At 36.4% G+C, this 26543-nt stretch overlaps 1 protein-coding gene across 7 annotated transcripts in view; it reads right to left on the bottom strand.

Annotated features, from left to right (window-relative positions):
- ARID1B (AT-rich interaction domain 1B) overlaps positions 1-26543 on the bottom strand; it is a 389909-nt gene that overhangs the window by 254304 nt on the left and 109062 nt on the right. For all 7 annotated transcript variants that reach the window (XM_057739653.1, XM_057739658.1, XM_057739654.1 and 4 more), the window contains one exon: positions 16947-17096. In XM_057739653.1, the coding sequence (XP_057595636.1) occupies positions 16947-17096 (150 nt within the window). The remainder of the gene's footprint in view (positions 1-16946; positions 17097-26543) is intronic.

The following is a 26543-nucleotide window of genomic DNA, read 5'->3' as shown; positions in this document are numbered from 1 at the left end:
CCCACAAATTTGAATACAAGGCCACTCTATCTACCACTCATTATCACCGTAGTTGTTTAAGGTCCACAGGCTGATGAAGAGACCCATCCTGCCTCCTCAGGTTATATTCGTTTAAGGATCCTCTGCTGGTTCCTCTCTCACTCTAAGGACTCCACGTTGACCCCTGGATGGTGATGACTGCGAATCCCTCTACTTCAAGTCCCATACATTTTAGTTTATTTTATTTTTAAAAAATTTTTCCCCCATACATTTTAACTGCATTATGAAGGAGTCCCTTGTACTCATGTCCAGAAATGACTCTGCTAACTGTCCTCCTCAAATCTGATCCCCTTCCTTCAGGTTGCCACCTGATCAAGAGCATCACCATCCACATGGGACTTCTCAGAGCTATTCCACACCCCTTATCTCTTTCACCATCAATATACATCTGACACATGACCAACCCTAAAATCACTGTCAAGTCCATCCCCTTCGTCTTCCCTCCCACTGCCAGGCCCTTTACACTACAGCCTCCTGCCTGCCATGCCACCACAGCAGACTTGCTAAAATACAAATGGCCATGGTGCACTACTGCTTGGAAACGCCTCCTCCATGCTGCCTACAGAATGAGGTCCACTCCTTGGTTTGGCACAGAAGAGCTCGTCAAACAAGCTCCAGCTGCCACCCCAGCTTCATCATGGCTTCCCCAGGGCCCACTGCAAGTCCCCAGCTTCACCCACTTGACTGCTCACAGGCTCCCTCAAGGCCACCTCTGCACATGCAACTCTCTCGGTTCAGGTGGATGCCCTTCCTTCTGTGTCTGTGAAGCATCTCTGTCTTCAAGGTTCTGCTAGAAATGAACTCTTCCATTCCTCCAAACTACCTCACACCGACTTCAGATGTACTCTTAAAATACAGCATTATAAATTGTTAACTATTTGTTTGTGTATCTCCTGAACTGGATATCTTGCTTCCTCCCAGGTTCTCAGTGCTGAGCACTGACAGGTACTCAAAAGCCTGGTGAATTACTGACTGAATGCCTTCTAAGAGCTTACACTTAAAATTAGACACAGCGATACAAAAATAAATGTATGAGGACAAACATAAAACTGAACAAAACTTGGGCTCATGTCCAAGAATATTTATCATGTTAACAGCTACACTGCCTGGTAGCAATGTGCTACAGAACACATTTTGCTATTTGTTACTGGCAGTCTTAAGGCAAAAAGATGACTACAAAAGAATGTAGTAAAAAAAAAAAAAATACTGGAAATTAAGAGGGAGGGAAAAGACTATCGTAAAAGAGAGAAAAATCAAGACATCCTTTACCTCCTAATGAACAAAACAGCAATGAAATAGTCTTGCAAAAAAAAAAAACTGATAATGAGTTTGATAAAGCCTGTATATCTAACTACCAATTTATAGGAAATTAAAAAGGGCTGAGGAATACATTAAACCATAGCAAATCAATCAGCAAATCTCAAACTGTGGGAACCTCTACTAGAAAAATGACCTTGTTTCTTCAACAAATAAGTTGTAACAGCAAAAAGAAAAGGAGAGAGGAAGAGATGGAGAGATGAAGAAAGAGGACACTTTATAGATAAAAAGGTATCAACCATGAGAGTGGATTTTATTTGGACCTTGATTCAAACTACCCCACAATGTAAATTAAACAGAAACATTTAATCCATTTATGAAACTACTAGAAATTTGAACGCTGGATAACTGGTATGAAAAAATACTTTTTAAATGTGATAACTGAATTACGTTAATGTTTCTTTTTTTAAGCCCTTTATCTTTTAGAGCTATATACTGAAATACTGACAGATTAAATGACACAATATGGGATTTACTTCAAAATACTATTGAGGGCAGGGGTCGGGGGTGAAGGAAGTGAACATGTACATACAATGAGAAGGTGTACAATGAATGTGTACATACAATCGTGGAAGGCTGAGTGATGGATGCGTGGGGCTCGTATTTTTATCTACCTCTGTTCATTGTTTGAAAATGTCCATTTAAAGGAAAATGGAGTTAATGGTATGAAAGACGAACTCAGGAATCCAGAATTGGGGCTGAGGCTGTGGTGCAGACTCCGGCCTTCACCTGAAAGACTACAAAACTTCTTATTTTGTCCCTTGCCTTTAATCCTCAATCTCCAAGAAAGTCCACTATGCATTGATCATTTATCTTTCACAGTCTCTTACCCCGCCCCCCATTTTATCTCTAACATGTTTGCTGTACTATTTAATCCTAACACTTAGCTATCTTTAAAAAAAAAAAAAAAAATCCCTCCATAATCTTTAACCAAATTAACCTTCCCAGTTTCATTTCCCCCTAGGTCACCAGGTAAAACCTCCTTACTATTGACTCAATGACCCCTTCTGGACCTCATCTCCTAATCAAGCTGCCTTCCTCGCCTAAATCTGACACTCTTACACTTACCTTGACCCAGCCTCTTAAAGGCCCAGTTTCTAATTTCACTGACTCTAAGATGCCTTTTCCAGCCACGGATCACTTGAGTCAAACCAACTCAAGCTCAAATTCCAACTTCTGGACTATTCACTAGCTGTGCAACCCTGAACAAATTTTCCGGAGTTCAGTTTCCTACTCTGGAAACTACTCAATTGAGCGAAGCTGAGAAGACTCAGGCTACAGTGCCTCCTTCACTCCCTGTGCTGAGGCACATGGTACTTTAAGAATAGGGACTGAATGGGTTTTTTTTTTTTAATATATATCATGACTGGTATTTTTTAGGATAATGTTAAGTCACTTTAATTCTACGTCCATATCAGTACTCTCCCCTGTGTCTTCCTTTACCCTTGCTCCAAAAATCTTTTATATTAGATTAAAAAAATCACAGGACCAAAGCTCAAATGGTTTCTTACTGTTACTGATTCCATAGGCAGACTCTAAGCTTATATTAAAGCCATAATATCTGTAATCCAAAGGCGAGATTCAGAATATTGCTTATTTTCTATTAATTCAAAGGAATAATTATTTCCATTTCTTAAACATTCTAGAAAAAGAACAGGTTTGTCCAAACTACTTTATGATATTTTCTTCCTCATGAGTCTCATTAATATTGATAATAGATTTCTCACTAAACTTGTAGCCTGCCATCAACAAGAATGTCACTATGACACAGGACTTACCAGTATACCTGAGGACCCAGCTGCCCCTATGCCTGCAGTAAAGAGAAACCCTGAGAGGACTGGAGATTAAAGAGAGGACCACCAGCAAGAGTAGCTGCCTCCCGTACATTAATCAAGTTAGGACCCTGGAGACCACACCACTCTGGCATTCAAGACTTAAGAAAATCCTTTATTTTATTTCGGTTTTTGCAAGAACTTCTTCCTAAACTAACAGGGGGTCCAGAGTGAAAAGGGAAGCCACATGGTTGCCTAAATTTCACTTCTCCTAAAATACTAAAGAGAAATATGAAGATACTCAAGAGCTAAGGACTAAAGTAATTAAGATTTTTAAGATTATTTTATTAAACTCACAAAGCAAACGAGAGGAAACGTTCAGCTGTGCTTTTTATAGGGAAAAACAGTATATGTAGTAATAATAATGATAATAATAATAATATACAGAGCAAAAAGAAAACCCAGCTCTATAATTTATCACTTGAAAATTTCCTTATCCATAAAACCAAGACATAGAAACGTACCTCCAAAAGTTATATTAATGATTAAAGGAGAGACTAAGCAATTAGCACAGTGCTTGACACATTTAAATGTTCAATAAACATCAGCTACTGTTATTTACATTATCTAAAACCACATTTAAGAATAAGAATCAAAATTTGCACTGAACCTCTGGGACTTTACCCTGTGACCATGCTGCTGCTGAGGGCAGCAGCTAGCAACTACGTAACATTCACTATTCACCAGGCACTCTTCAGAGTGCTTGACTCACTGAATAAATGCTTACGGTCCTGACATCAACTCCACGAAATAAGTACTACTTTCAGATGAAGAAACTGAGGCACAGAGGTTGAGTAACTCACCCAAGGTCCGAACTACAAAGTCAGAAACTCTGGGTATTCAGTTCAATAATCTGTGTTTTGACAAGCCTTCCAGGAGATTCTAATGCTCACTAAGATTTGAAAATCCTGGGTTTACAATTGCAAAGGCCCATATTAGTGGCCTTAAGGCTTGAATATCAGCCTATCTCTGGAACAAAACGCATCTCTACTGGCAACAGCAACAAAGAAGACAGTAAACCCTTTAAAAGATTAACTTAGAGTTGGGATCAAGACCAAGCCCCACCACGTTCAGGCATAACTTGCTGTATGACCTCTGAGGATCACTGTTAACGTAATATATGAGATAACACACATCCGCCATGCTAGAGTAAAAGACTGGAAAGCACTGGTTGGTACTTCTGCTCTTCAGTGGCTCTCAAACGTTGGACTGCATCAGAATTGCCTGTTAGAGCTAAATGCAGATCCCCAGGTTCCTCCACCCCCTCACACCCCTACCCCACGCCCCCAAACAGTTTTGGAGTAAGAGAATTTACTTGAGCAAACACTCCAGGTGGTTCTGATGCAGACAATCCCTTCTTTTTTTGTTTTTAGAAAACCACAGCTGTACACTTATCCAATGGTTCTGTCTTACCCTACTTCGGTCTCTATCCTTCCTTCACCTCCCAAGGCTAATGCAAAGAGACATGAATCCATTCCTCTCCCCAAAAGTCTAGCACTCTGAGGAAAATCCCTGGTGCTGCTATCCTTTCAGGAAAATAAGGTGGTCACTACCCACACTAGCAATGCAATTCTAAAAGTGACCCGATGTTTCAAACATCTGCAGATAATCATCTTCTGGAATACATATACATAGAGCTTGTTACTCTAAGAATTTTTAAAAATCAAAGAAATTGATGAAGGAAGAATTTTAATGTTATATATGTAATTTATGTTTTACTTTCTTTTCTATACTTCAACAAATGGAAATGAGCATTTAAAGACAAAAGAAGATAACAGGGTAGCAAAAAACAATCCAGGAAAAACAAAAATTCCTCAGTCTCCCTAGTGTCAGAATTTAAATAGCAAGGAAAGAGAACTGTATAAATAAGTATAATGAGCCTCGATGGTGCTTTTAACTGCATAACCTATTCTATCCTCAACTTCATCCCTCAATCCCAGTGGGGGAAAGCGGTGGGCCATCAGAGAGAAGAGGAAATTGAAGGGGTACAAAGAGAACCACTTCAGGTGTGAGTGCCAGTTCCACACAAGGTCCCCATATACAGAGGAGAGGCTTCCTCCTCCACCCACGCGCTGAGTCTGGGCAACCAGGATAAAGACCTAGAGAACAACTCCCAAGGGTACCCAAGTGTCAGGGCACCCAGTTCAATCCCATGGCTCCACCTCTACTGGAGACAGAGATGGAGCTGGAGGAGAGGGGGAAGAAAAAAGTGAGGGAAAGAACTTAAAAAAGCTCACCCACTATTACAGTTACGTTAGAAACAGGGAATGGTGTGGAGCCTAAATGATTTTTAGACCAAATCCTGCTCTTGTGTTTGAGGTTTTTCTTCAGCTTTTAATAAAACATATCTTAAACAATGTAAGATTTCCCTCTTTTATCAGCACAGCAGACAGTAATAGTCAGCTGAGTTGATCTTCTGCACATTTCTAAGCAAGCCTGATACTCTGATGAGCAGCTGCCGGACATCGTCAGAGCACAGCCTAAACCAGAACCAGGCTGCACACGTGCTCCACGCCTGTCTGTGGCTTTCAGGTTGCTCTTCTCAGGAAGAAACTTCTATCACCTTTCTAAAAGTATATTAAGTACTGAAAATAGTTATTAATGTATAATTCCTCACTTCCTGGCTTTGTTTCCCTTTAATTCTGATACTTGGAAGAAAAAAAATTATTTAAAAAATATTTTAAACATGAATATGAATAGCATTATCAAATTATAATCCAATGCAGTTATAATCCAAAACATAAAAAGAGTAACTATTGAAAGTTTTCCATCAAAGAGCCAAAAATGCTTTATTACTGGAAACAATCTTTTCTCCTCCTTTTCTCCACTTTTCATAAAATAAAAGCAAAGACCCAGGCAGGCACAGTTGCACAGGATCATCCTGATTTTTACAGCAATTAAAAAACAAAACATTCATAACAAATTCTAACATTATTGAAAGGTTTTTCTTCATTCTCCAGTAGTTTTTTCTATTTGATTATTTAAGAAGCTTTTAGGAATAACAAGAAACAAAACAAAACACACACAAATATACACACAGAACTGACCATTCTACATGAACAGAAACTTTTACGTCAGCAAATTACATCTATAGCATATTCAAAATTAGTGCTGAGTTTTTAATACACTGCTCTGTCTCCCAAGGGAGAAAAAAGTAGGAGAGGAAAAGTCGCCACTTTCTCATTCCCATCCTCCTAATCTCTGACCACCCCAGCCAAGAGCCTGCCAAGCAGGCTGCCAGCGGCCTGAGCACCACCTGAGCTCCCAGGAGTGTCTCCAACCGGAGCCTAGAAGCAGTTATGTGGTTGGTTACCCAAGCTAACAAGCAGAAATCAGTCTAAGAGTGGGCCTTGCTCAGACCTGAAAATAACTTAAAAGTTTTCTCCTCAGATGCTCACAAGCTCTTTAAACGTAACATGAAATCCCCAGCCCTGGTTCAAAGCCTAAGACAACTGCAAGTAGGGTCGGCAAGAAGGGAAGAGGCAGACGCACAGGAAACCCCAAGTTCCACCAGCAATCTCCTTTGAAACAAATAGTACCTTTATCAACCGATACTCCAAAAGTTTTTATTATCAAGTTAATTAACAGAGTCCTGTGTTAACATCTAAATGCTGGTCAGTCAACGGCAGGAAGCTATAAATGTCCTTGTCTTTGTTCTGACAACAAAATCTTGTAAAGCAAAGGATACGGGCACTTGAGTAAGTTAATGTAGGCCTTCTACGCTTGCTTAAGTGTCTCCAAAAGCTGCAGAACAGGAGTGGCTTATAAATTAACATTGTTACATAAATAACAAGAATCAAAGACTGGAATAAATACTTAACAACAACAGTAAAGAAATGTGTGTGCCCCAATGGATCACCATCAATATCCTTAACGTAACGTGTGAACCCCTTCAGAGACTTCAGTGGCAAGTTATTGATTCTGAAGGATTTTACCCTCATTTCCAATGCTATCACCTTCTTTTCAAAATGATGCCCAACTACCAAATACTTTGTTTACTGCATCTCCTTTTGAAAAATGCTGTCCACAAAGATATCCAAATAAAGCGGTATTTTTGAAAATATAATTTAAACGCTTGTTTCTACCTACTCACATATACACAGACTTAGACTTCCGCTTGGCTTAACTATTGAGTGATCCACTGTTACAAGTGAACTGTTGAGCTAGAACTATTTTATGTTTTAAAAAATTACTGAAAAATAACCTTTTACTTCATTCTTAATCATTGAGGAAAAGCAATGAAAGTCACCAGTTCCAAGCATAATTAATATGTTCCTTCTAAATGACCTTGACTACTGAACCAATCTTAGAGTCTAGTTCAGTATCATTCAGGGTTGGGCATTATATCTCTGTTCTCACTAGCAAAGAATTAGTCCTACCCCAAGATCATTTCTTCTCTCACCAGTGAACTCTTACTTATTCTTCAAGACCTCCTCTGAGATACTTTTACTAATGTCTAGTCATGGCTTGAAAACACACCTCTCCTACTGTTCTGTCATCTGCCCACGTTGTCCCTTCTATTCAACTTGGAGTTCCTTCACTTCAGACACAATATCTTATTAACCACTGGATTCCCAGCATGTAGAACATTCCCAAGCACAAAGGGATTCAATAAATAGTTTATGCTTTGCTTTTCCTGTCTGTCTTCTGCAACTTTTCCAATAAACCTGAGGTTAAAAAAATATTAAAAAGATAAAAGTTGTACCTTGAGAAGTATACATTCATAATACCCAATATTTCTCTCAAGAATCTGAGATAATTCTATCTGCTGGAAAAAAAAGTATACCAAAAAAGTTTGAAATTCTCTCACTGCTTTAAACTAGAGTTGTTTTTTTTTTTTTTTTTTTTTAAAGATCCTGATATATCCTCTTTAAATAAACTGAAACTTACTTGAATGGAGTTACCTCCTACAAATCTTCTCTAAGGAAAGAAAGATTTTTTTTTTTTGATTGTTTTTTTTTGTTTTTTTTTTTATTTATTTATTTTTTTTGGGGGGGTACACCAGGTTCAATCATCCGTTTTTATACACATATCCCCATCTTCCCTCCCTTCCTTGACGCCCCCCCCCCCAAGCCCCCCCCCACCCTCCCCGCCCCAGTCCTCAAAGGCATCCTCCATCCTCGAGCTGGACTCCCCTTGTTATACAACAACTTCCCACTGACTATTTTACAGTTGGTAGTATATATATGTCTGTGCTACTCTCTCGCTTCGTCTCAGTTGAAAGAAAGATTTTTTTCTAGCTACGGAAACAACAGCGTAGTTTAAAGTCATGAAAACAGAGTGTTCTGCAAGGCTGCCAACTGTCACAGTCCTGGAAGCAGAGCTGAATCAGCACAAGACCACTGTCAAAGGAAAGGGTATTGACAGACAGTCTGGTTTCCATACCAGGCAACTCCCTTCAGGTTACTTGATTCTTGGAACATTGCCCTTGACACCTAGCAGCTGCTTCCGTTAGAAGCAGTGGGTAGAAGGTCTGGGAGAAACATGATCTCTTCACCTGCATCTCACGAGAGTGGATATGAAGTAGGACAGGAGTTAGAGGTAAAAGGAAAAAGATAATGAGTCTATAGGTACAAGGAGGAGAGAGGAAGGTAATGAGTTTGCTAGGAGGGGACAGTGAACCAGGAAACAAACTTGGTTTGTTTGTTTGTATAATAATAATTTATAACCCAAAAATGATAAAATGGAAACTTTAAAACAAACAAAAAATTAAAACAAAAAACAAAAAATTAAAACTTATAGCATTAAAGGAAGTTTTCTCTACTATACCAAATTATTATATCTTGGGTAAAGCAGTTTGAGGAAGTAAGCTAGGATACAAAAATGCTTCCAAATGGAAGCAACTTCTTCAAATAGCTATTCTTATTTTCAATGTATTTAAAAGAATTAATTTTAAAAGAATTTAAGAATTAACACCTTTTGAAAGGAGGAAATGTCAGCATGTTGAGTAAGTAAAACATTTGGTGACTGGACAATGCATCTCACTGTTGTATTAGTTAATCTCTTGGTCTACTACAGGAAGAACAAACCAGGCCTACTGTTACATACTGATTTTTACTCTCTTTCTATCTGTGTGTGTGCGTGTGTGTGTGTGTGTGTGTACTTTATTACAAACTTAGGATACCTCCATATTTCAGGGTACCTTAATTTTTCTGTTAACTCCATGAGCATGTTATTTAAAATGTTCAATATTTTCATTTTATATTACTGCTGTTGTATGGTAATAAATCCCATGGATTCAAACCCTGTTCGCAATTTTGGGCTGTTCACACAATATAATTATATCACTCTCATTTGTACCAGTGGAGTTCATGGTTATTACACACACAGATGCAAGCCTCTATTTCACAAGTCTTCTAATGTAGACATATCTGAGCATTTACTTATGAAAAACAAAATTTTATTATAAACTTTCTGTCCTTTCCATCACATTTACAGCATTATACTGATGTTTGAAACTTTGTATATAGGTAACATTAGGTATGAATTTTATTTCAGAAAAAAATAAGGAAGCCTAAGTTATTCATATTGAAAAGATTTCAAGGGGGCAGTATTAGGAAGGAAATGCAATGAAATTTAAGGGTGTAAGGGTAGGAATGCTACATTGTCATATGATGTATAAGAGAAATTGATCCAACAGATCTTCATACCACATCCCACATTCATTTCAAAAGCCCCAGCATTCATTCAGATTTAAAAACAAACAACACAAAAAGCTAACTATTCGTCTAAGCCTAGAATCTAACTCCATTTTGCATATAAGAACAAAGTATCGTTAAGACAACTTTATTATATACTGAATTTTCCAGGAATAAAACTACCATGTATGCTGAGGGAAGATTATATTTTGTTTTGGCTGGACTTTGACCAAGAGCTGCTCACCGTTTTAAAAGATGACATCTCCACTGACAACCCTGCCTAAGACATCTGAGAGGCCGATACCACGGTGCATTTGTGTAGCTGCCAGGCTCACACTGATCCCACATGTACATGCAAGCATTCATTTCACAAGCTTTCATGCCCGAACATTTATTAAGTTAAATATACAATATTTTATTATATACTACTTGCCTTTAGCTTTTCCATATATAGTTACTGCAGTATTCTGACTTTAAAATCTTGTGTAGTAACAAACAGTATCTATGAATTTTGTGTAGGTAACAATTATCTATGAATTTATTTCAAAAGAATAAAGGAGGAAGTTGAAAAGTTTCATTAGAAGATAGGAATGTACTGTCTGTGTGTTCTAAATTATCTATTACATGTTTATATAGTTTTAAACTGTATAAAAGATATCAAATAAACAACTAGAAAACAAAAAAGAGTACCACTTCCAGCAGTATGGCAGATTGGATACTCTAAGTATCTATGATTAAAATATCTATAATACTGGATAACATGCCTTTTTAAATGGATCACAAACTTGGCATGAATGTGAATGAAACCAAGAACATGGAAACTAAGAGAGCAATAGAAATTGACTTCTGTTAGGGATTTTAACTTTCCACTTGGTGACTATACAGGGAACAGAAGAAAGGGAGAATCTAGGGCCAACCAGAAGGGAGTAAAATAGGAGACAATACCTCTCAAATAAATTAGGGACTAAGAAGGGCTATATCCATCATTTAAGAGCATGAAAACTCACTAAAGAGAAAGGAAAAATATCTGTCTTACACTTGATACTGAGAGGTAGGAGGAATTAAAAAATGACTCCTTTAAGAATGGGCTAACCACAGTCTAACCATCACCAGACTTTCTGGTCAAAATTAACACTTAATGGTATGCTCTATAAAAGCTCAAGAAGGGAATTCCATTTAAAATGGTCCCAGAGGCCATACTGCCTGAACCCACCGATCAATCTAATACCATCTGCTGTAGGACAATGTAATATTAAGATGTTAATATGTTGATATAATACCCTCACAGTCACCTATGAAGTGTTCAAACCATGTCAGTCAGTGATGATGTGTAACAAGTCACCCCAAACTTAGAGGCCTAAAGCCACTACCATGTATTATGCTCACAGATTCTGTGGGTGAGGAATTTGGACAAAGCACAAAAGGGAAGGCCTATCTTCACCACAATGTCTCAACAGCTTCAGCTGGAAGACAGCTGATGGTCACCAGACAGCCTGGGGCTGGATCCATTTGGAGGCTTCTTCACTCAAAGGGAGGGTCACAGACCCCTCCACTAAACAGAAGCAGTGACCTAAATTTTGGGGACATGATTCACAACAACCACAAACAAAAATGCTTAAACAGTGGGCAGCTACGAAGCAAAGGAAAAAAAAGAGAGTAGACATTATATTTAATGATGAAATGCTGAAAGTCTTCTTTTAAATCAGAGATAATACAAAAACAGTCCTTTCAAATAATGCATTGGAGAAGCTGATCTGAAGAAGGACAAAAGAAGGGGAGAAGGTAGTGGTTTTTTTTAAGCATTTAAAATAATTTTTTTTGGAAAACCTAAGAGAATCTATAAATGATTAGAGTTAGTAGAATTAACAAGAACTTACAGTGTCAGTGTACAAAAAAATTTAATATACCAAGTTCATTATATCTGTATATACTTATAAGAAGAAAATAATAAAAATATAAAATTTATATTTACAATAGCAACAAAAATATAAGGTATATAGGAATAATTTTAACCAAAAAGTACAACAGTTCTTTTTGAGACTATTATAAAAGAAATTTAAAACTACCTAAACAAATGAAGGAATGGAGAGAGAAATTATTCAAGGAGAGGGACTGGGCGTGGTAGGGGTGGGGCGGGGAGGAATGTGAGAAGAAAAGGAAAATCAGCCTCGAGAACAAGAGCAGAGCACCACCAGAGCACAAAAGCAGTGCCGAAAGCAGATTTGGACAAGGCCACTTTCTGACAACAAAAATGACTAAACATCTGCCTCTTCTTGCTAACACTGTCTTTCTCTAAGTGACTGGTGCTTCTTTACCAATGACAAAGCCCGGACACCCCTTCAACCCTGCCTCGTGGCTCAAAATTAAGATACCTAATCACCAAATGCTTCCAGCGTCTCATGAGCAGCCAGTCCAGACTGACCCTCACTTCCCTAATCCCTCTCAGAACCATCCAGCACACCCAACCCTGTAAACCTCCCAACCCCACATCTTCCGTGAGGCTCCTCAGGAGTGTGTTCTCACTGGCCTGCAGCGACCCAAGCCAAATAAACCCCGCTTATTTTATTACAAGTGTGTTGATAATTGTTCAAATGAGGTACTTGTTTTTACTCTTATTATTTTATAAGTATCCCTATTTCACATAAAACAAAAAAGATACAATGAAAAAAACTGCATTACAATAACAACAAAAAAGACAAAATTCTTAGGAAAAAGCATGCTGAGAAATGAAAAGTTTGTATGAAAAAAAGCAAACACAAATTGCTGAGAGAACTCTGAAAAGACTAATGAAGATGTATTAACCCCACCAGATACTAAAAAAAATGATAAAAACAGTATAGTGCTGGTGTACTAATAGAAGGACCAATGGAAAAGAATAAAAAACCCAGAATAACCTCAAACACTGTACTTAAAGGAAAACTTAAGAAGTAGGGAAAGATAACTGTAATGGTTAATTTCATGTGTCAAGTTGGAGAGTATCTGGGAATGAAATTAACATTTAAATCAATGACCTTGAGTAAAGCAGATCACCCTCCATCATGTGGGTGGGCCTCATCCAATCAGGTGAAGGCCTGTAGAGGACAAAGAAACTTGTAGCCCTCCCCCCGCCGCCAAAGCAAGAGGGAACTCTCCAGCAGATTGCCTCCAGGCTTCATCTTCACCATCAACTCTCCTGGGTCTCAGCCTGCTGGCCCACACTAGAGTTTGGACTTGCCAGCCTCCATAATTGTCTGAGTAAATTCCTTATAATAAAATCTCTTTATCCTGACCAATAGGCTAGTTCTCTGGTGAGACCTAATACAATAGGAACCTAACACAAGAAAAGTTACTTAACCAAATGGCCATCTAGGAAAAAAGAAAAAAAAATTATGTTCAATCCTACCTCTCTCCATAGATTAAGATAAGTGAAATGTAGAAATGACTCTATGAAAATACTACAAAATAACATGGAAGAGTTCTTTTGTAACTTCAGAGTATGAAAGACTCATACTCTCACTAAAAATAAAATCCAGACATCATAAAAGACTGATAATCTTGACTACGTAAACATTTTTTTAAATTCAAAAAGCCCTTCTGCATCACATACACACACACACACACACACACTAGCTACCCTAATTAATGTCAAAAGACAAATGATAAGATGGGGAAGTAAGTAATTCATATCATGGACAGAGGTCTAGTCTCCCTAATATAACTAGTTTTTATTATATAAATCAATTTTTAAGAGACCAACAACTGAATAGAAAAATTCAAGGTATGAAGATATGCACTGACAGTCCAGAAAAAAAGGAAACAAACACTTTTAAATATATAAGATGTTAAACATCACACATAACAAGAAAAATGTAAATTAAAACTACATTATCAACATAGGGAAATCAACTCGATCATAGGTAATGTCTTAGAGGACTGGGATAGGAGAGTGGGAAGGAGTCACGGGAGGGAGAGGATATGGGGATATATGTATAAATATAGCTAATTCACTTTATTGTGCAGTAAAAACTGGCACAACACTGTAACGCAATTACATTCCAATAAAGAGCTTAAAAAAAAACCTACATTATCAGACTGGTAAAAATCCAGAAGCTTCTTAAAACCATGCTATTGGCACATGGTAGGTACTCTCACACATCGATGGTGGGAATATAAATTGGTACAACCCCTAGGAGGAACAACCTAGCAATATTTACCAAAATTACAACTGCTTTTACCCATTGACACAGCCATAAATTTATCCTACATATACATTTGGACATTTATGAAATGACACATATACAAAGCATCATGGCAGTATTGTTTAAATTGCAAATAACTAAAAATAATCTAAATGCCCATCAAAAGAGAACTAGTTAAATATATTATGATATGTACATAAAATGGAATGAAGCTATAAAAAAGAATAGAGGATTGCTTTATGTACTACTTTGGCAAGAACCACAGAAAATATATTTAAGTGGGTGGGGAAGGGGGAATGACAGAGAACAGAAGAATGTTTATAGTATGTTACAGTGTACCAACATTTGTGTAAAAATAGAGCTAACTATGAAAATACGGTGTTTTGCTTCTTTGTATAAAGAAACTAAAGAAACATGCAATAAACTAATGAAGTGGTTATCTAGCAAAGAGTGAGGTGGGTGGTGAGCTAGGCAAGAGGAATTGTGGTGGGAGATCTGGATGTGCATCCTACTTTTTAATTTTCGAAACATGAATATATTGATTATTCAAAACATTACACATGAAAAAATGTTAAAGACACATAGTGAGGTATCTTAATGGAACCCTAAAATTACCTTTTGTATCAATCACATTAACAAAAGACACAGAGTAATACTTGCTGATGATCTCCTAATACAAAAATCAACAGACCGTGTATACAGTATCTGGCAACAAAAGGAAAATCTAAGTCTACAGGAAGCGCCGCCGCCGTCTGTTACGAAACACTGGCTTCTAATGTTAAAGAGTTGAGCTTATTTGTTTTCTAAATGTATGTTAACAGTATTATAAATTCTTATTAAAATTTGGTTTGATTTTGAAAATATTCTAGTGGTTATTTTTACTTTGTTTTGGGAAAGATTTGGGGGGATTATTCTGGTTTTGAAGGTGCTAACTATATCTAAAACTCTAGATCTCATTTCCTAGATAAACTTTCCAAGTCTATCAGAACATCTAACTCCCTAAAAACCAAAACTGTTCCTGTCAAATCAGACCCTCTGATTAGGCTACCTAAATGTCTCTGATTTCTACTTCTTTGTCCCAAAAGTTTACTGAAACTTAAAAAAGTTTTAGAATATACTTAGGAAGTATGAAAACAAGAAAAAATTTCCAATATACTTTGAGAAATATTTGGCTTTCCTCACAATACACAAAAAAATGAGAGTATTTACATTAAGGAGTCATTTTTATATAGTATTTCCTGACATATAATTTATTGCATTTAAGTCAATAAAATAATAGCAGTATCGTTCAAAGGATAAAATAGACCTAAACTAAGCACATTAAAATAGTATTCATTAAAATAAGATTTTACCTGTAGTATGCTTTAAATATTTAACTATGAAGGATATTAAATAACTAATTGCCATGTGGAAGAAGTCATCAGTGAATGCTTCATAAAGGAAGTAAATTTTGAACTTGGTCTTGAAGGAAATGACAGGCACTCAGAATCCTTAATCAAATTGGTTTTACAATCAGAGATTCATTTTAGCACACTGAAGTAAAATGAGTAATATAATCTCTCTACTGAGTCCTTCTTAAACTTTGATGAGATGACAAAACATTCTGTCTACAGAGAAGTTCAATAAGGCTCTGAAAGCCCATGAAAAAGCCTATAACTTTATATATCATAAACCCAGATACCAGTCTCTCTCACTTAAAAAGAAATGGTATTGAAAGGTTATTTAATTTTCCCACATTTTAATAAAAGACCAGACTAAGTAACTTTGAAATAATATACATCCCTATCTCTATAAATCACTTTATATAATACCAAAATTTTGAAAACATATATGCAAAAAACAAGATTCTATAGGATCTTCAATCTCAGCTGTTGTTTTAACATGTTTGTTTAAAGTCATAAACTGTTTTTGGAACTCTTAAATAAAAGACACATGGGAAAAGACTCCAAAGAACCCAAGAAAATACTTAAGAAATCAGTTGAATTTATTAAAATTAAGCTTCATATATTTATATATTTTGCTTAGCATCAACAATCTCTCCAAGCTGTGCAAGAAGCACTTTAAAAACTGAACAGTCAGTGTCATTGTCTTTCCCTCTCTTCACCATCCCCAAACCACAAAAATGAAAGAAGAGATGAAAATATAAAATGCAAAGTTACATTCTGATGCTTATGACTGAAAGTGCTATGAAAGTTCTATTTGAAGAGTACAGGTCCTGAGCTCATACCTTTTAACATCACTCAGTGACAATCTCTAAAACAAGATGAAACTGAATCACTGTATCAAATGCATATGTACTATTGTTCTATAAATCATATAAGCTGAAATACATAGCCCAATAATCTAAAAGAGTATATAATGAGGCTAATTTAAACTAGAGACTGTTTAACATACTTAAAGTACATGATTCCCTTTAGTATTTTAATATATTGTAATTGAAGTGATAATCTGTTTATAAGCTAGTTTAGGAAGAATAACACTGCCAAAGGCAGCAATGTTTTGATATAGTAGCTCTTACCATTAAAACAAAAACAAATCAAAAGAAAGCTCAAGACAAAAATACCATGTATATACCAACTAGCAAGATTAAATGATCGATAAAACCATTTTCCTGAATAAGCCTCAACAAAGTGACAGAGCACTTTCTTGAAAGATTCAGAACACAAATGACAAAGAACATGCAATGACTGACGTTTTCTGCTGTCACTAACCAGTAATGCAAAAAGCTATTAAACGAGTCATTCTTCCCACCCTTCAATCTCAAACATCCATTCATCCACAAACAGTTTAGATTATAGTTCTATACTTTCTCAAAACTTTACTGAGAACAGAAAATTTACCACTGAGAACAGAAATTTTTTAAATGGGGCAGGAAGATGTCTCAGAACCTGATCTGGCCTTTGCACACAGAACAGAGGCCTGGGGACTAGGACTGTGCTCACCTGCTGTGGCTGGTACCTCTGCTGGGACTGGGATGGCAGATACTGCGCCTGCGGGGGAAGGTGAGGAGGCTGTGGCTGCTGGTTGTAGTAAGGCTGCTGGCCCTGCTGGCAGTAACCACTCACACCTTGCTGTCCATACTGAGGTGGCATCTGTCAAGAAGTCAAGCAGAGCAAGTGAGAAAGTCAGTGCAATTCAATGAAATCAAATATGGTTTCAATTCAGCAACATGAAGAGGGTTCTTTGCTAAGCAACTGAATTCAATATTTTTAATATTCTCTCCATTAGATAAATCGGCATGTTGCCCTCTACTCACATACTATCAGTGAAGACAAAAGGTAATTTAACTCTGCTTTAAAAAATACTTCATCAGATATCAAATATTGATAATTTCACAAAAATCCAGGTGGAGGGAAAAAGTTCCTGATACTGATATCAAAAAACTGTTTCTGCTAAGAAAGTCAAAGAAGCATTATGCTAATCCATTCCCATGCAACACTCAAATGAAAATGAACTCCAGTCCAAGCTCGCTTACTAATATTTTGTAGGATGCTTGTGGTTTGGGGACATGTTTGTTTCAACTAAGGTCAGAATGCCTCAATTACATTTTAGCAGATACCAGTTACATTAACAACTCCATCAACCAATACTATTTTGGCTAAAAAGAAACAACATTGTTCTATAATAAAATAAAACCCATTTAGAAAACAATACTATGTATATCAAACAATGTAACCACCAATATGAGTTACTGATGGAAAAATATTCATAGCTATACAAGGACAGTGTTTTCCTAGTTTAAAAAACAGTTAACGATATGAAGTGTACTGTGCTGCAAATACCCGAGATATAGACAAAATGACCTAAAATGAGTCTTCTCCATTTCTGATTTACACGGGCCTGAAAAATCTTGAAATCATTGTTCAAAGAAAAGTCCTTCCTCATGCAGTTAATACACCATTGATGATATTTTTTGATGTTCTTACAAATGAGAAACCTGTTGAATTCTTTTCCCCTGACTGAGAGAAAGGACAGGAGAGGAAAAGAAAAACAAGATATCAGGATGGCAAAAAGCACTCCTGGGAAGAGAATGGTGAAGTCACTGTTAATATCACAACACGGTCCATTTGAGAACTCCAAGAACTCGATCGCCATAAGCCCACATACGTAAGAGTTCAGTCATCAGTTCTGGATATACACTTAAAAAACAAATTGACTGTAGAATATTGAATGAGGAAAAAGAGTAAGGAGGGAAATATTAAATATCTTTGCCTCAGACCAATTAGCACTGTAATTCGCAACATATACAATGAAGTAAAAGGGAAAAAATGCAAAAAGCTAAAAGTTCATATTCCTTTTGACCCGATCTAGATTATTTTAAGCTGCTAGTAATGATGACAAAACATTTGGCCACAATGGCTTACAAATGCCTCTCATCACACAGACCCTAAGTCACTAGAACAGACAAGTTTGTATTGAAAACCATTCAACAGCACAGTTGAATTCTTTGCTTTTATTTATTTTACAGCTTGATATCTCATAATGAATGTATGTCCCTGCCATAAGCCAAGCCAAAGAATTTCCATAAAATACAACTCCACATGCTAAAATACCATATACTACCACAACACATCTCCTTCCACTCAGCACCCATATGTTTGATTTGATATCTAATACTGTATTTCACACAAGCATCTTTGCAGTTTGAGTTGAAGCAGTTAGGATAACACTCTGCCAGTGTTAAAATGACTGTAAAGCTCAGTCAACACAGCCAGCAACTCCCCTATGAATTGCACTTTAATATGTTGACTTTCTGGTTTACAGAAACCCTTACATACAATATAGAAGTGTTGGGGGGGGGGGGGGTATTTTCTAACCAAGACAAGAGGACATATTACAGGAGTCTCCTAACACTAGAGCAGCCATGAACTTACTAGATTCTTTTATTATCTATTCCAACTCTGAAAAGTGGGGAAAGAAGTCGGATGCAGGGCAGGCAGGTAGGATGGGTGGCAGTGTAAGCAAATCTTCAATGAGCCCATAGCAACAATCTGCAGAACAAAGCAAATGTCAGAGGGGGAGCCATCAGAAGCATCTGCCTGGGAGATTTCATTACTGTCTTCCACAATTAAAAACCTACTTGCTATCCTTTTAGATACAGGAGCTAACTATTTAGTACTAACTAACTGGCACCCATCCCTCTGAGAACCTGGGATAACTTATAACATAGCACAAGTGGGCTATAAGACCTGGGGCCTAGAGCCAATCTACTGCATTTGGTCTACTGTCCTTACATGGGAGCCACGAAAAACAGAGATTACTAAATTCTAGTCGCTAAAGAATCTCTCTATTAGAAATGTATGAAATCTAAATCCAAGTCCTCTTGTACCTCAGTTGTGTGAATATGATCAATCACATAACAGTATTTGTCTGTGAAAAACCCCATCTGCAAACTCCTCTATTAACTCATGTCAATATTATAAGCAGAAATATTATTATCCCACCTGGAATTCTACACAGATTCTATTACTTATTAAACTACAAGTGGTAGTGCTATCTCTTAAATATTAATTATTAACTAAATCTTACCTTTAAAAACAAATTTCTAATACCTCAGTTGTCAGGAACTAATGTCTTCATTCTTTAATGATCAATAATGTTTTCACTTTAATCAACTTAGATGTAGAGCTTTCAAAGTTCTACTATATGATTTTCTGACATCTTAAACCAAACAATCATTAAGAAACATAAATCAAAGGGTGGAGCCATAATATGTGGAATGCCCCAGAGCTTACCGCCGAACTGCATCTGCACAAATCCCAGAGTAACTCTGGTCTCGCACTGCCACTCCTCACACTCCATCAGGCCCTCAGCCACTGCTCACCATCTGACCTCCACCTTTAACAGCATCTGCTGAGGACTGAGAAACCCACTAGTTATGAAGACCCAAAGGACTAGTCCATGAGGGAAGCATACGAGCTTTATTGTCTCAAGTTTTGTGAAATCAGTTTTGGCTACCGAGTCTTTTTGTTTATCTCTTAGTTCTTAACCATATTCAGGGTAGATAAGATTATCAAACTGCTGGATTCAAGTGAAATTTAACCAAGAGTTACTGAGTTTTCAGGATCAAGAGCTGAGAATTGAGGATACAAAGCACTTCTGTCTCAGACACCACCCCTTCCTCAATGACCTAACCCACCATCATTCTTATGCCTTTTCTGATTTTATTTTACCACAGGTGAGAGTATTAGATTTAACCCTTTAATTGTCCTCATTACTAGACTACACACTCCTATACCCATGGTATGCCTCCTGAAAGAGGGCCTGCCACTCAGTGTTTTTTGGATGAATAAATGAATATTGTTCAACGGATTATTAAATCAAGTTATTATCATATAAAATTTTAAACTAATGATGGAACACATTACAAAACCAAAATCACTTGTACCATCCAAGTCTTTGATACACATATACTCAGCTTCATCCAACAGCCAAAAACCCCAAACCTCACACTGACAGCAGCAGAGTACCCTCGGCTATTACTGGCTAATAACCCTTTAGGTCATGACCACCCAGCAAATGCACTGGACATTTATCACTAAACTAAACCAAATGGAAATCTCCAGAAAATGCCTAAGATCAGAGCTTTCCTGTTTGTTATTTAAAAATAAGAAAAACAAAAATTTCTCTCATTTCTAAATAAAGAGGATCTTAAAGTGGAACACGAACACACACAGTAACAAAAAATTTATTCCAATTTTCAAAGAAGTGTGAATGCTTTAAATTTTCAAACATTACTGGAGAGGGAAAGTATTGCTAAAAATGATTCATTTACTCTAAGTATTTATTTTAGGAAACTACGCTGATAAAGGATATGAATCTCTGTAACAAATTAATTGTGCAGAATTCCAGGCCCCATTCTTCACTGTACTTTACCCTGAACTCTTTGTTCATACTTCAAAACTGAAGAAATGATCAGGTTTATATCCTCAACCTTTTCCTTTCTAAAGAATTTTGAGAAGGCAGTTTCTCCACTAAGTTTCAAGGTGCACCGCCCTACGACCCAGCAATTCCCCTTGTAAATACATATCCATGAAACACTCACATGTGTCCCAGGAAGGATATTTGATCCAACATTGTTTATAAGAGCCAGAAAGAGGACACAATCTAATTCCAACACAGTAGGTAAATGGGAAAAATAGATTTTGCTATAGTCATATGTAGAATTCTAATCACGAAGTGTACAGTTTACTGGCATTAAGCAGATTCACATCATTGTTCAACCATTACAACCATCCATCTTCAGTACCTCACCATCCCAAAATGAAATTTTATTTCCATTAAAACAATATCTCCCCATTCCTATCTCCCACCACAGCCCCTGTAACCACTATTCTTTCTGTCTCTATGAATTTGGTTATTCTAGTTACCGCATGTAAGTATAATCATACAACATTTGTCCTTTTGTGTCTGGCTTATTTCACTTAGCTTAATGACTCCAAGGTTCATCCATGTTACAGCATGTATCAGAATTTCATCCCTTTTTAAGGTTAGAAAATATTTCACTGTAAGTATATAAGATATTTTGTTATTCTGGTCATCCATCATGGACACCTGAGTTGTTTCTACCTTTTCATCATTGTGAATAATACTGCTATGAAAACAGGCATACAAACATCGGTTCAAGCTTTTACTTTCACTTCTTTTGGAAATATATCCAGCCCAGAAGTGGAACTGCTGGATCAGATGGTAGTTCAATGTTTAATTTTCTGAGAAACCACCATACTGTTTCTCACAGCACCAATACCATTTTTTAATTTCTGCCAGCAATGCACAAGGGTTCTAATTTCTCCACATCCTTGACAACACTTGCTATTTTCTGTTTGTTTCTGTAATAGCCATCCTAATGGGTGTGAAGTGGTATCATATTCATTACGGGTTTGATTTTCATCTCCCTAATGATTAGTGACCTTGAGCATCTTTCACATGCTTATCAGTCGTTTATCTTACTTGGAAAACTGTATTCTTTTGCCCATTTTTAAACTGGCTTGTTTGTTTTTTATTGTTGAGTTGTAGAAGTGCTTTATATATTCTGGATATTAATCCCTTATATATAATACATGATTTGCAAATGTTTTCTCCTCTCTGTGGGTTGCCTCTGTGTTCTCGTGATAGTGTCCTTTTTAATTTTGATATACTCCAGTTTATCTATCTTTTCTTTTGTTGTCTGTGCATTTGGTTTCATGTTCAACAAATCAATGACAAATTTAATCTCATGAAGTTTTCCCCTATGTTTTCTTCTAAGAGTTTTACAGCTTTAACTCTTATGTTTTTAGATCTGACCCATTTTGAGTCAATTTCTGTATACAGTGTAAGGTAAGGGTCCAACTCAATTCTTCTCAAAGACCTATTGTTCTTACTCTAGTATATAATTTTCATATTAGCTTCAGATCCTTCTGTTCTAAGAAGAACAGTATGGTTTGGGATCTACAATTCCCTCTAGAACTGTATTAAATGTATACATATTCAACACACTGTATGATCTGTTTATATGAAGTTCAAAAATAGGCAAAACTAATTTATAGTGACAGTAATCACAACCATGGTTGTGGAATAGGGGGACTAGCTAGAAAGAGGGATGAGGAAATTTCTGGTAGTGATGAAAAGATTCTGTGTCTTAATTGGGATGGTTGGTTCACAGATGTGCATTATTTGTTAAAACTCATCAAATCGTACACTTAAGATCTGAGCATTTCATTCCATGTATATTATACCTTTAAAAATATGTATATACATTCAATAAGGAAAAAGGTATCTAAACTTTTGACCTCACATTTTTTATAATATATTTATGTCAAACCATTCCTGTTTTACTTACACCTAGATGTAAGTTTCCTATTTGATAATAAAATAGTAACTGTTCCTAGATGCTTAACAGGGAGTTTTCATATTTTCAATGTTCATAATTCTAAAACATTACACAGCAATTAATACTGAAATAATCATGAGTATGAAAATTCAAATACTGAATGCAAGTCACAATATGTACAGGAACACTATCCTTTCAACCCAGAATTCTGCTTTTGAGAATTTACCTTAAGGAAAAACAAAAAACAAGAATGCAAGGAGGTCATTGCACCCCCATGATAGAACCCCCACTCAAAAATAGTGAAACAGCCTAAATGCTTAAATGTGCATCCAGAGATTGGTTTAAAAAGGGAGGGTAATAATATTTTATTCAATAAATATCACAGAGTGATTAAAATGAATGAATCGAACTGCAGATAATACGTATTGAATAGCCTGTCCATGGATTTTTGAGGTGGTACTTAAGGGGTAGCAGGTTACAAAATTTTTAAAAAAGAAAATCTGTGTATGCATTGTGAGTAAAGAATAGGCCAGAAGAATACACATCAAATGTTATGTATCATTTCTTAAACTAACTCTGAGTTTTTCATGAATCTAGAACTAAACGCAATTTATTTTAGATTAATCATTGCTGTCTTTCTAAGAATTATCAAAAAGTATATTAGAACAATTTATGTTTAACAGCGGAAAGCTTCTTAATTTTTGTTTGTTTTTCATCATAAATTTGAGTCATTCCACATAAATTCTACTTTCAAAAAAGGAAGGCAAAAAGCATAGTTCACAACTACATTTTACTCATTACTGTGGCAAATTCTGCTGGCTTCCGATTTCACAGAAAGAGTAAATGCTATTTTTCATGCATAAGAGACAGACTGAAAATTCCCCACAGCAAGGAATTCAGATGCTAAGTCGATGTGTGGCTGAACCAATTGCAAGAGGACATTTTATTATGTCAACATGTCTAGTCAAAAATAATGTGTTAGAAGGTAATAAAGTTTACAAGGTCAAAATCCTACAAATGATCCACAATCTAGAGTCCCTTAAGTTCCCAAGTGAGACTTTTAAACAATTTAGGTGCTTTTTTAAATTCACTTTCTTATTTTAAAAACAAAAATAAATCTTGTCCTTAAGCTTGTCTAAGGGGGCGGGGGGAGGGGGACTCCATAATTTCTTCAAATTACTCCTTTATGCTTGAAAACTGAGAAACAATCAACAAATGTATACTGAATGCTTATTGTATGCACTGTACACTAAAGCTGTAAGTTCCTTCAAATTTTGTCCAGCTTCCCTTGAGTAACAGAAAAAAAGGCAAAGTGGGGTTGGAGGAATCAGCAAAGCAGTCAAGGGTCAAATAGTGTCTAAAACTTCAGAACAGGCATGAGGACCAACCATACAAACAAGCTAGTTATTCAGCTCTCGTTGCTACGGAGCTCACTTCCATTTTTGTCTATGCCCTTGCTCCTAACAGATAACTTCCGGGCCATAAACATTGCTGTTGTTTAATAGACTGAAAAATAACCAACATATCTGGGCTATTAGCCCACTCCCTTAGCTTGAAAAAAAATTTTTTAATTCATATCAGAAAATAAATTTACTTTTTGATTTGTGAAACTAAATTGAAAAGTTCTCATTTGTCATCAGTAGTAAGTCTTTTTTCATGATAAATTTTGTTTTCTAAAACTTCCTTATCAGGTGTACACAATATAAGATCATAAACAGTGAAAATAATATAATCTCTCTTGGATTTCTTTATAATTATTAATTGCCTACAAAATTTCACTGCTTATTCTAAGTCCAACTGCTCTATATTTAGCAAATCACAGCTTAAGTGAATAGTAGGTCAGACCAACGTTCTGCAGAATGAGTACTCTACATGGCTGTGGGAACTAAATGGAAGTGCCTTTCATGACCTCAATTTGCAAAAGTCAGCAATATGTTCTGAACAGCCTTTATTTCTTCATAATCACTATCATTCTGTTACCCACAAATTTATTTATACCCTTCTTAAATTAATTTATATTTCTAGTCCATGCTACCTCTTGAGGGTAACAAGTTCTGGAACATTATTATCCATTTTGTAAAGTGGTACATCCTTTAGTTTTCATAAAATTAACTCCAAACGTCAAGGAGTGCCCCCTGATGCTAGTACGTGGAACTTGATTAACAAATGCATGGTGGATCAAAGCCAGCCAAAGCCTTTATTCTATCAGATCAGAGATTCCTCGTCAACTGCTTTCTGCCCCCTCAGTCCCTTGATTATTTTCATTGCCTTATCCACTCGGTTACTCTTCATTGTGGACTAGCAGCTAAAATAGTATAAATGATTCCAAAGGCACAGCAAGCATGGCTGTACGCAAAAAGTAAAATCACCTTTCTACTTACTTTTAAAAAGAAACCTCTAATACACATTTTGTACTCTCCTCTACCTCCTAACTACAGATGTTTTCACCTTTCCAGGTCAGCCAGTTAGAAGAGATTTTGTTTAAGTATTCATAAAATTCAGGCATTCACTGGCAGTAAAATGCTTCCTCTCATTTACAACCACTGTTGAACTGAAGTCTTACTGTATGCAAAATTAACACACAAGTGTATAATTGTAGTTTTATGCTCAAGTGCCCTAATTATGCACTTTAAAATACTTTCTTCCCAAGGATCCACCAAGGGCATTTGACATCACAAATCTATGAGGTCTACGGTGCGCTTCTTTGACAAATCAGAAGCATAACAAGAAAAAACTCTGCAGCTTCAGAAAGAGAGTATGTATGCAATGTACAAGATGATAAACCTCACTGTAAAAATTTCAGCTAAAAAAAAAAAAAGGAGCATATTTCCAGTATATGAATGGGTGAGGGGTCTACCTAAGAGTAAACGATTAATTCAGAAGCAAACACAATTAGCATATCAAAACAAGTGGCCTAAAATCTTTCATAAATCATCATGAGGAGAAAAACTCACCTATGCGTCTACATGCCTTACCAATATAACAAGCAGGAAAAACATTTAATAGTAAAAGGAGCCTTGCTCATTTCTAATGCAGAAGCTTTGACATCTAGGTTACCAGTACTTACATTTAAAACAAAATGAAAAATAAGTTTTCCATACCAAACACACGCAGTGATTTTTAAATTAGAGAATCATAACTATGGAAACGCATCAACATGGCTTACATGAAGCCCTACTTCTGCAGAGTTCACGGTACGTACAGAAAGAAAAGAAGAGCTCTGAAGGCCATCTACAGTAACAAACAGGTCAACTCTGCTAACAGAAGCAACATTTTCCTAGAAAAAGCTAGTTAAAAAAATTTTTTTTAATTCTAAAAAGGAAGGAAGGAAGGAAGGAGAGAGGGAGGGAGGGAGGGAGGGAAGGCCTCAGCTGCTTCGCGGGGACTCAATTGTCTCCATTCAGGAAAGCACTTTACCAAGAAAACAGGCTCGCTGAAAAGCAATTTGGAGTTTCCATCTTTCTTGTTATATTACTGCCTAAACTGCAACAGGTAGTTCTGAATAATCTTTGAGTTGTTTCAATTCTTTAAAAAAAATAAATAAAAAGAACAAAATCAGAAGTCAGAACAGTACAACAGTACCTCTCACATGTTAGAAGAGCAGTTTTCTAATAAGACTTTAAAATAAGTGTGAGGCTACATACAGTATGTTCATATTTTTAAAAACTACCCACTTGGTCCACATGCACATGGTAAGAATACTATTGTCTACGATAGGTAAAAATGGAAA

This window comes from Hippopotamus amphibius, chromosome 6 (assembly GCF_030028045.1).
Source record: "Hippopotamus amphibius kiboko isolate mHipAmp2 chromosome 6, mHipAmp2.hap2, whole genome shotgun sequence".
Taxonomy (NCBI): Eukaryota; Metazoa; Chordata; class Mammalia; order Artiodactyla; family Hippopotamidae; genus Hippopotamus; species Hippopotamus amphibius.
The sequence above is the reverse complement of the archived record's forward strand: the minus strand, read 5'-3'. Positions and strand labels throughout refer to the sequence as shown.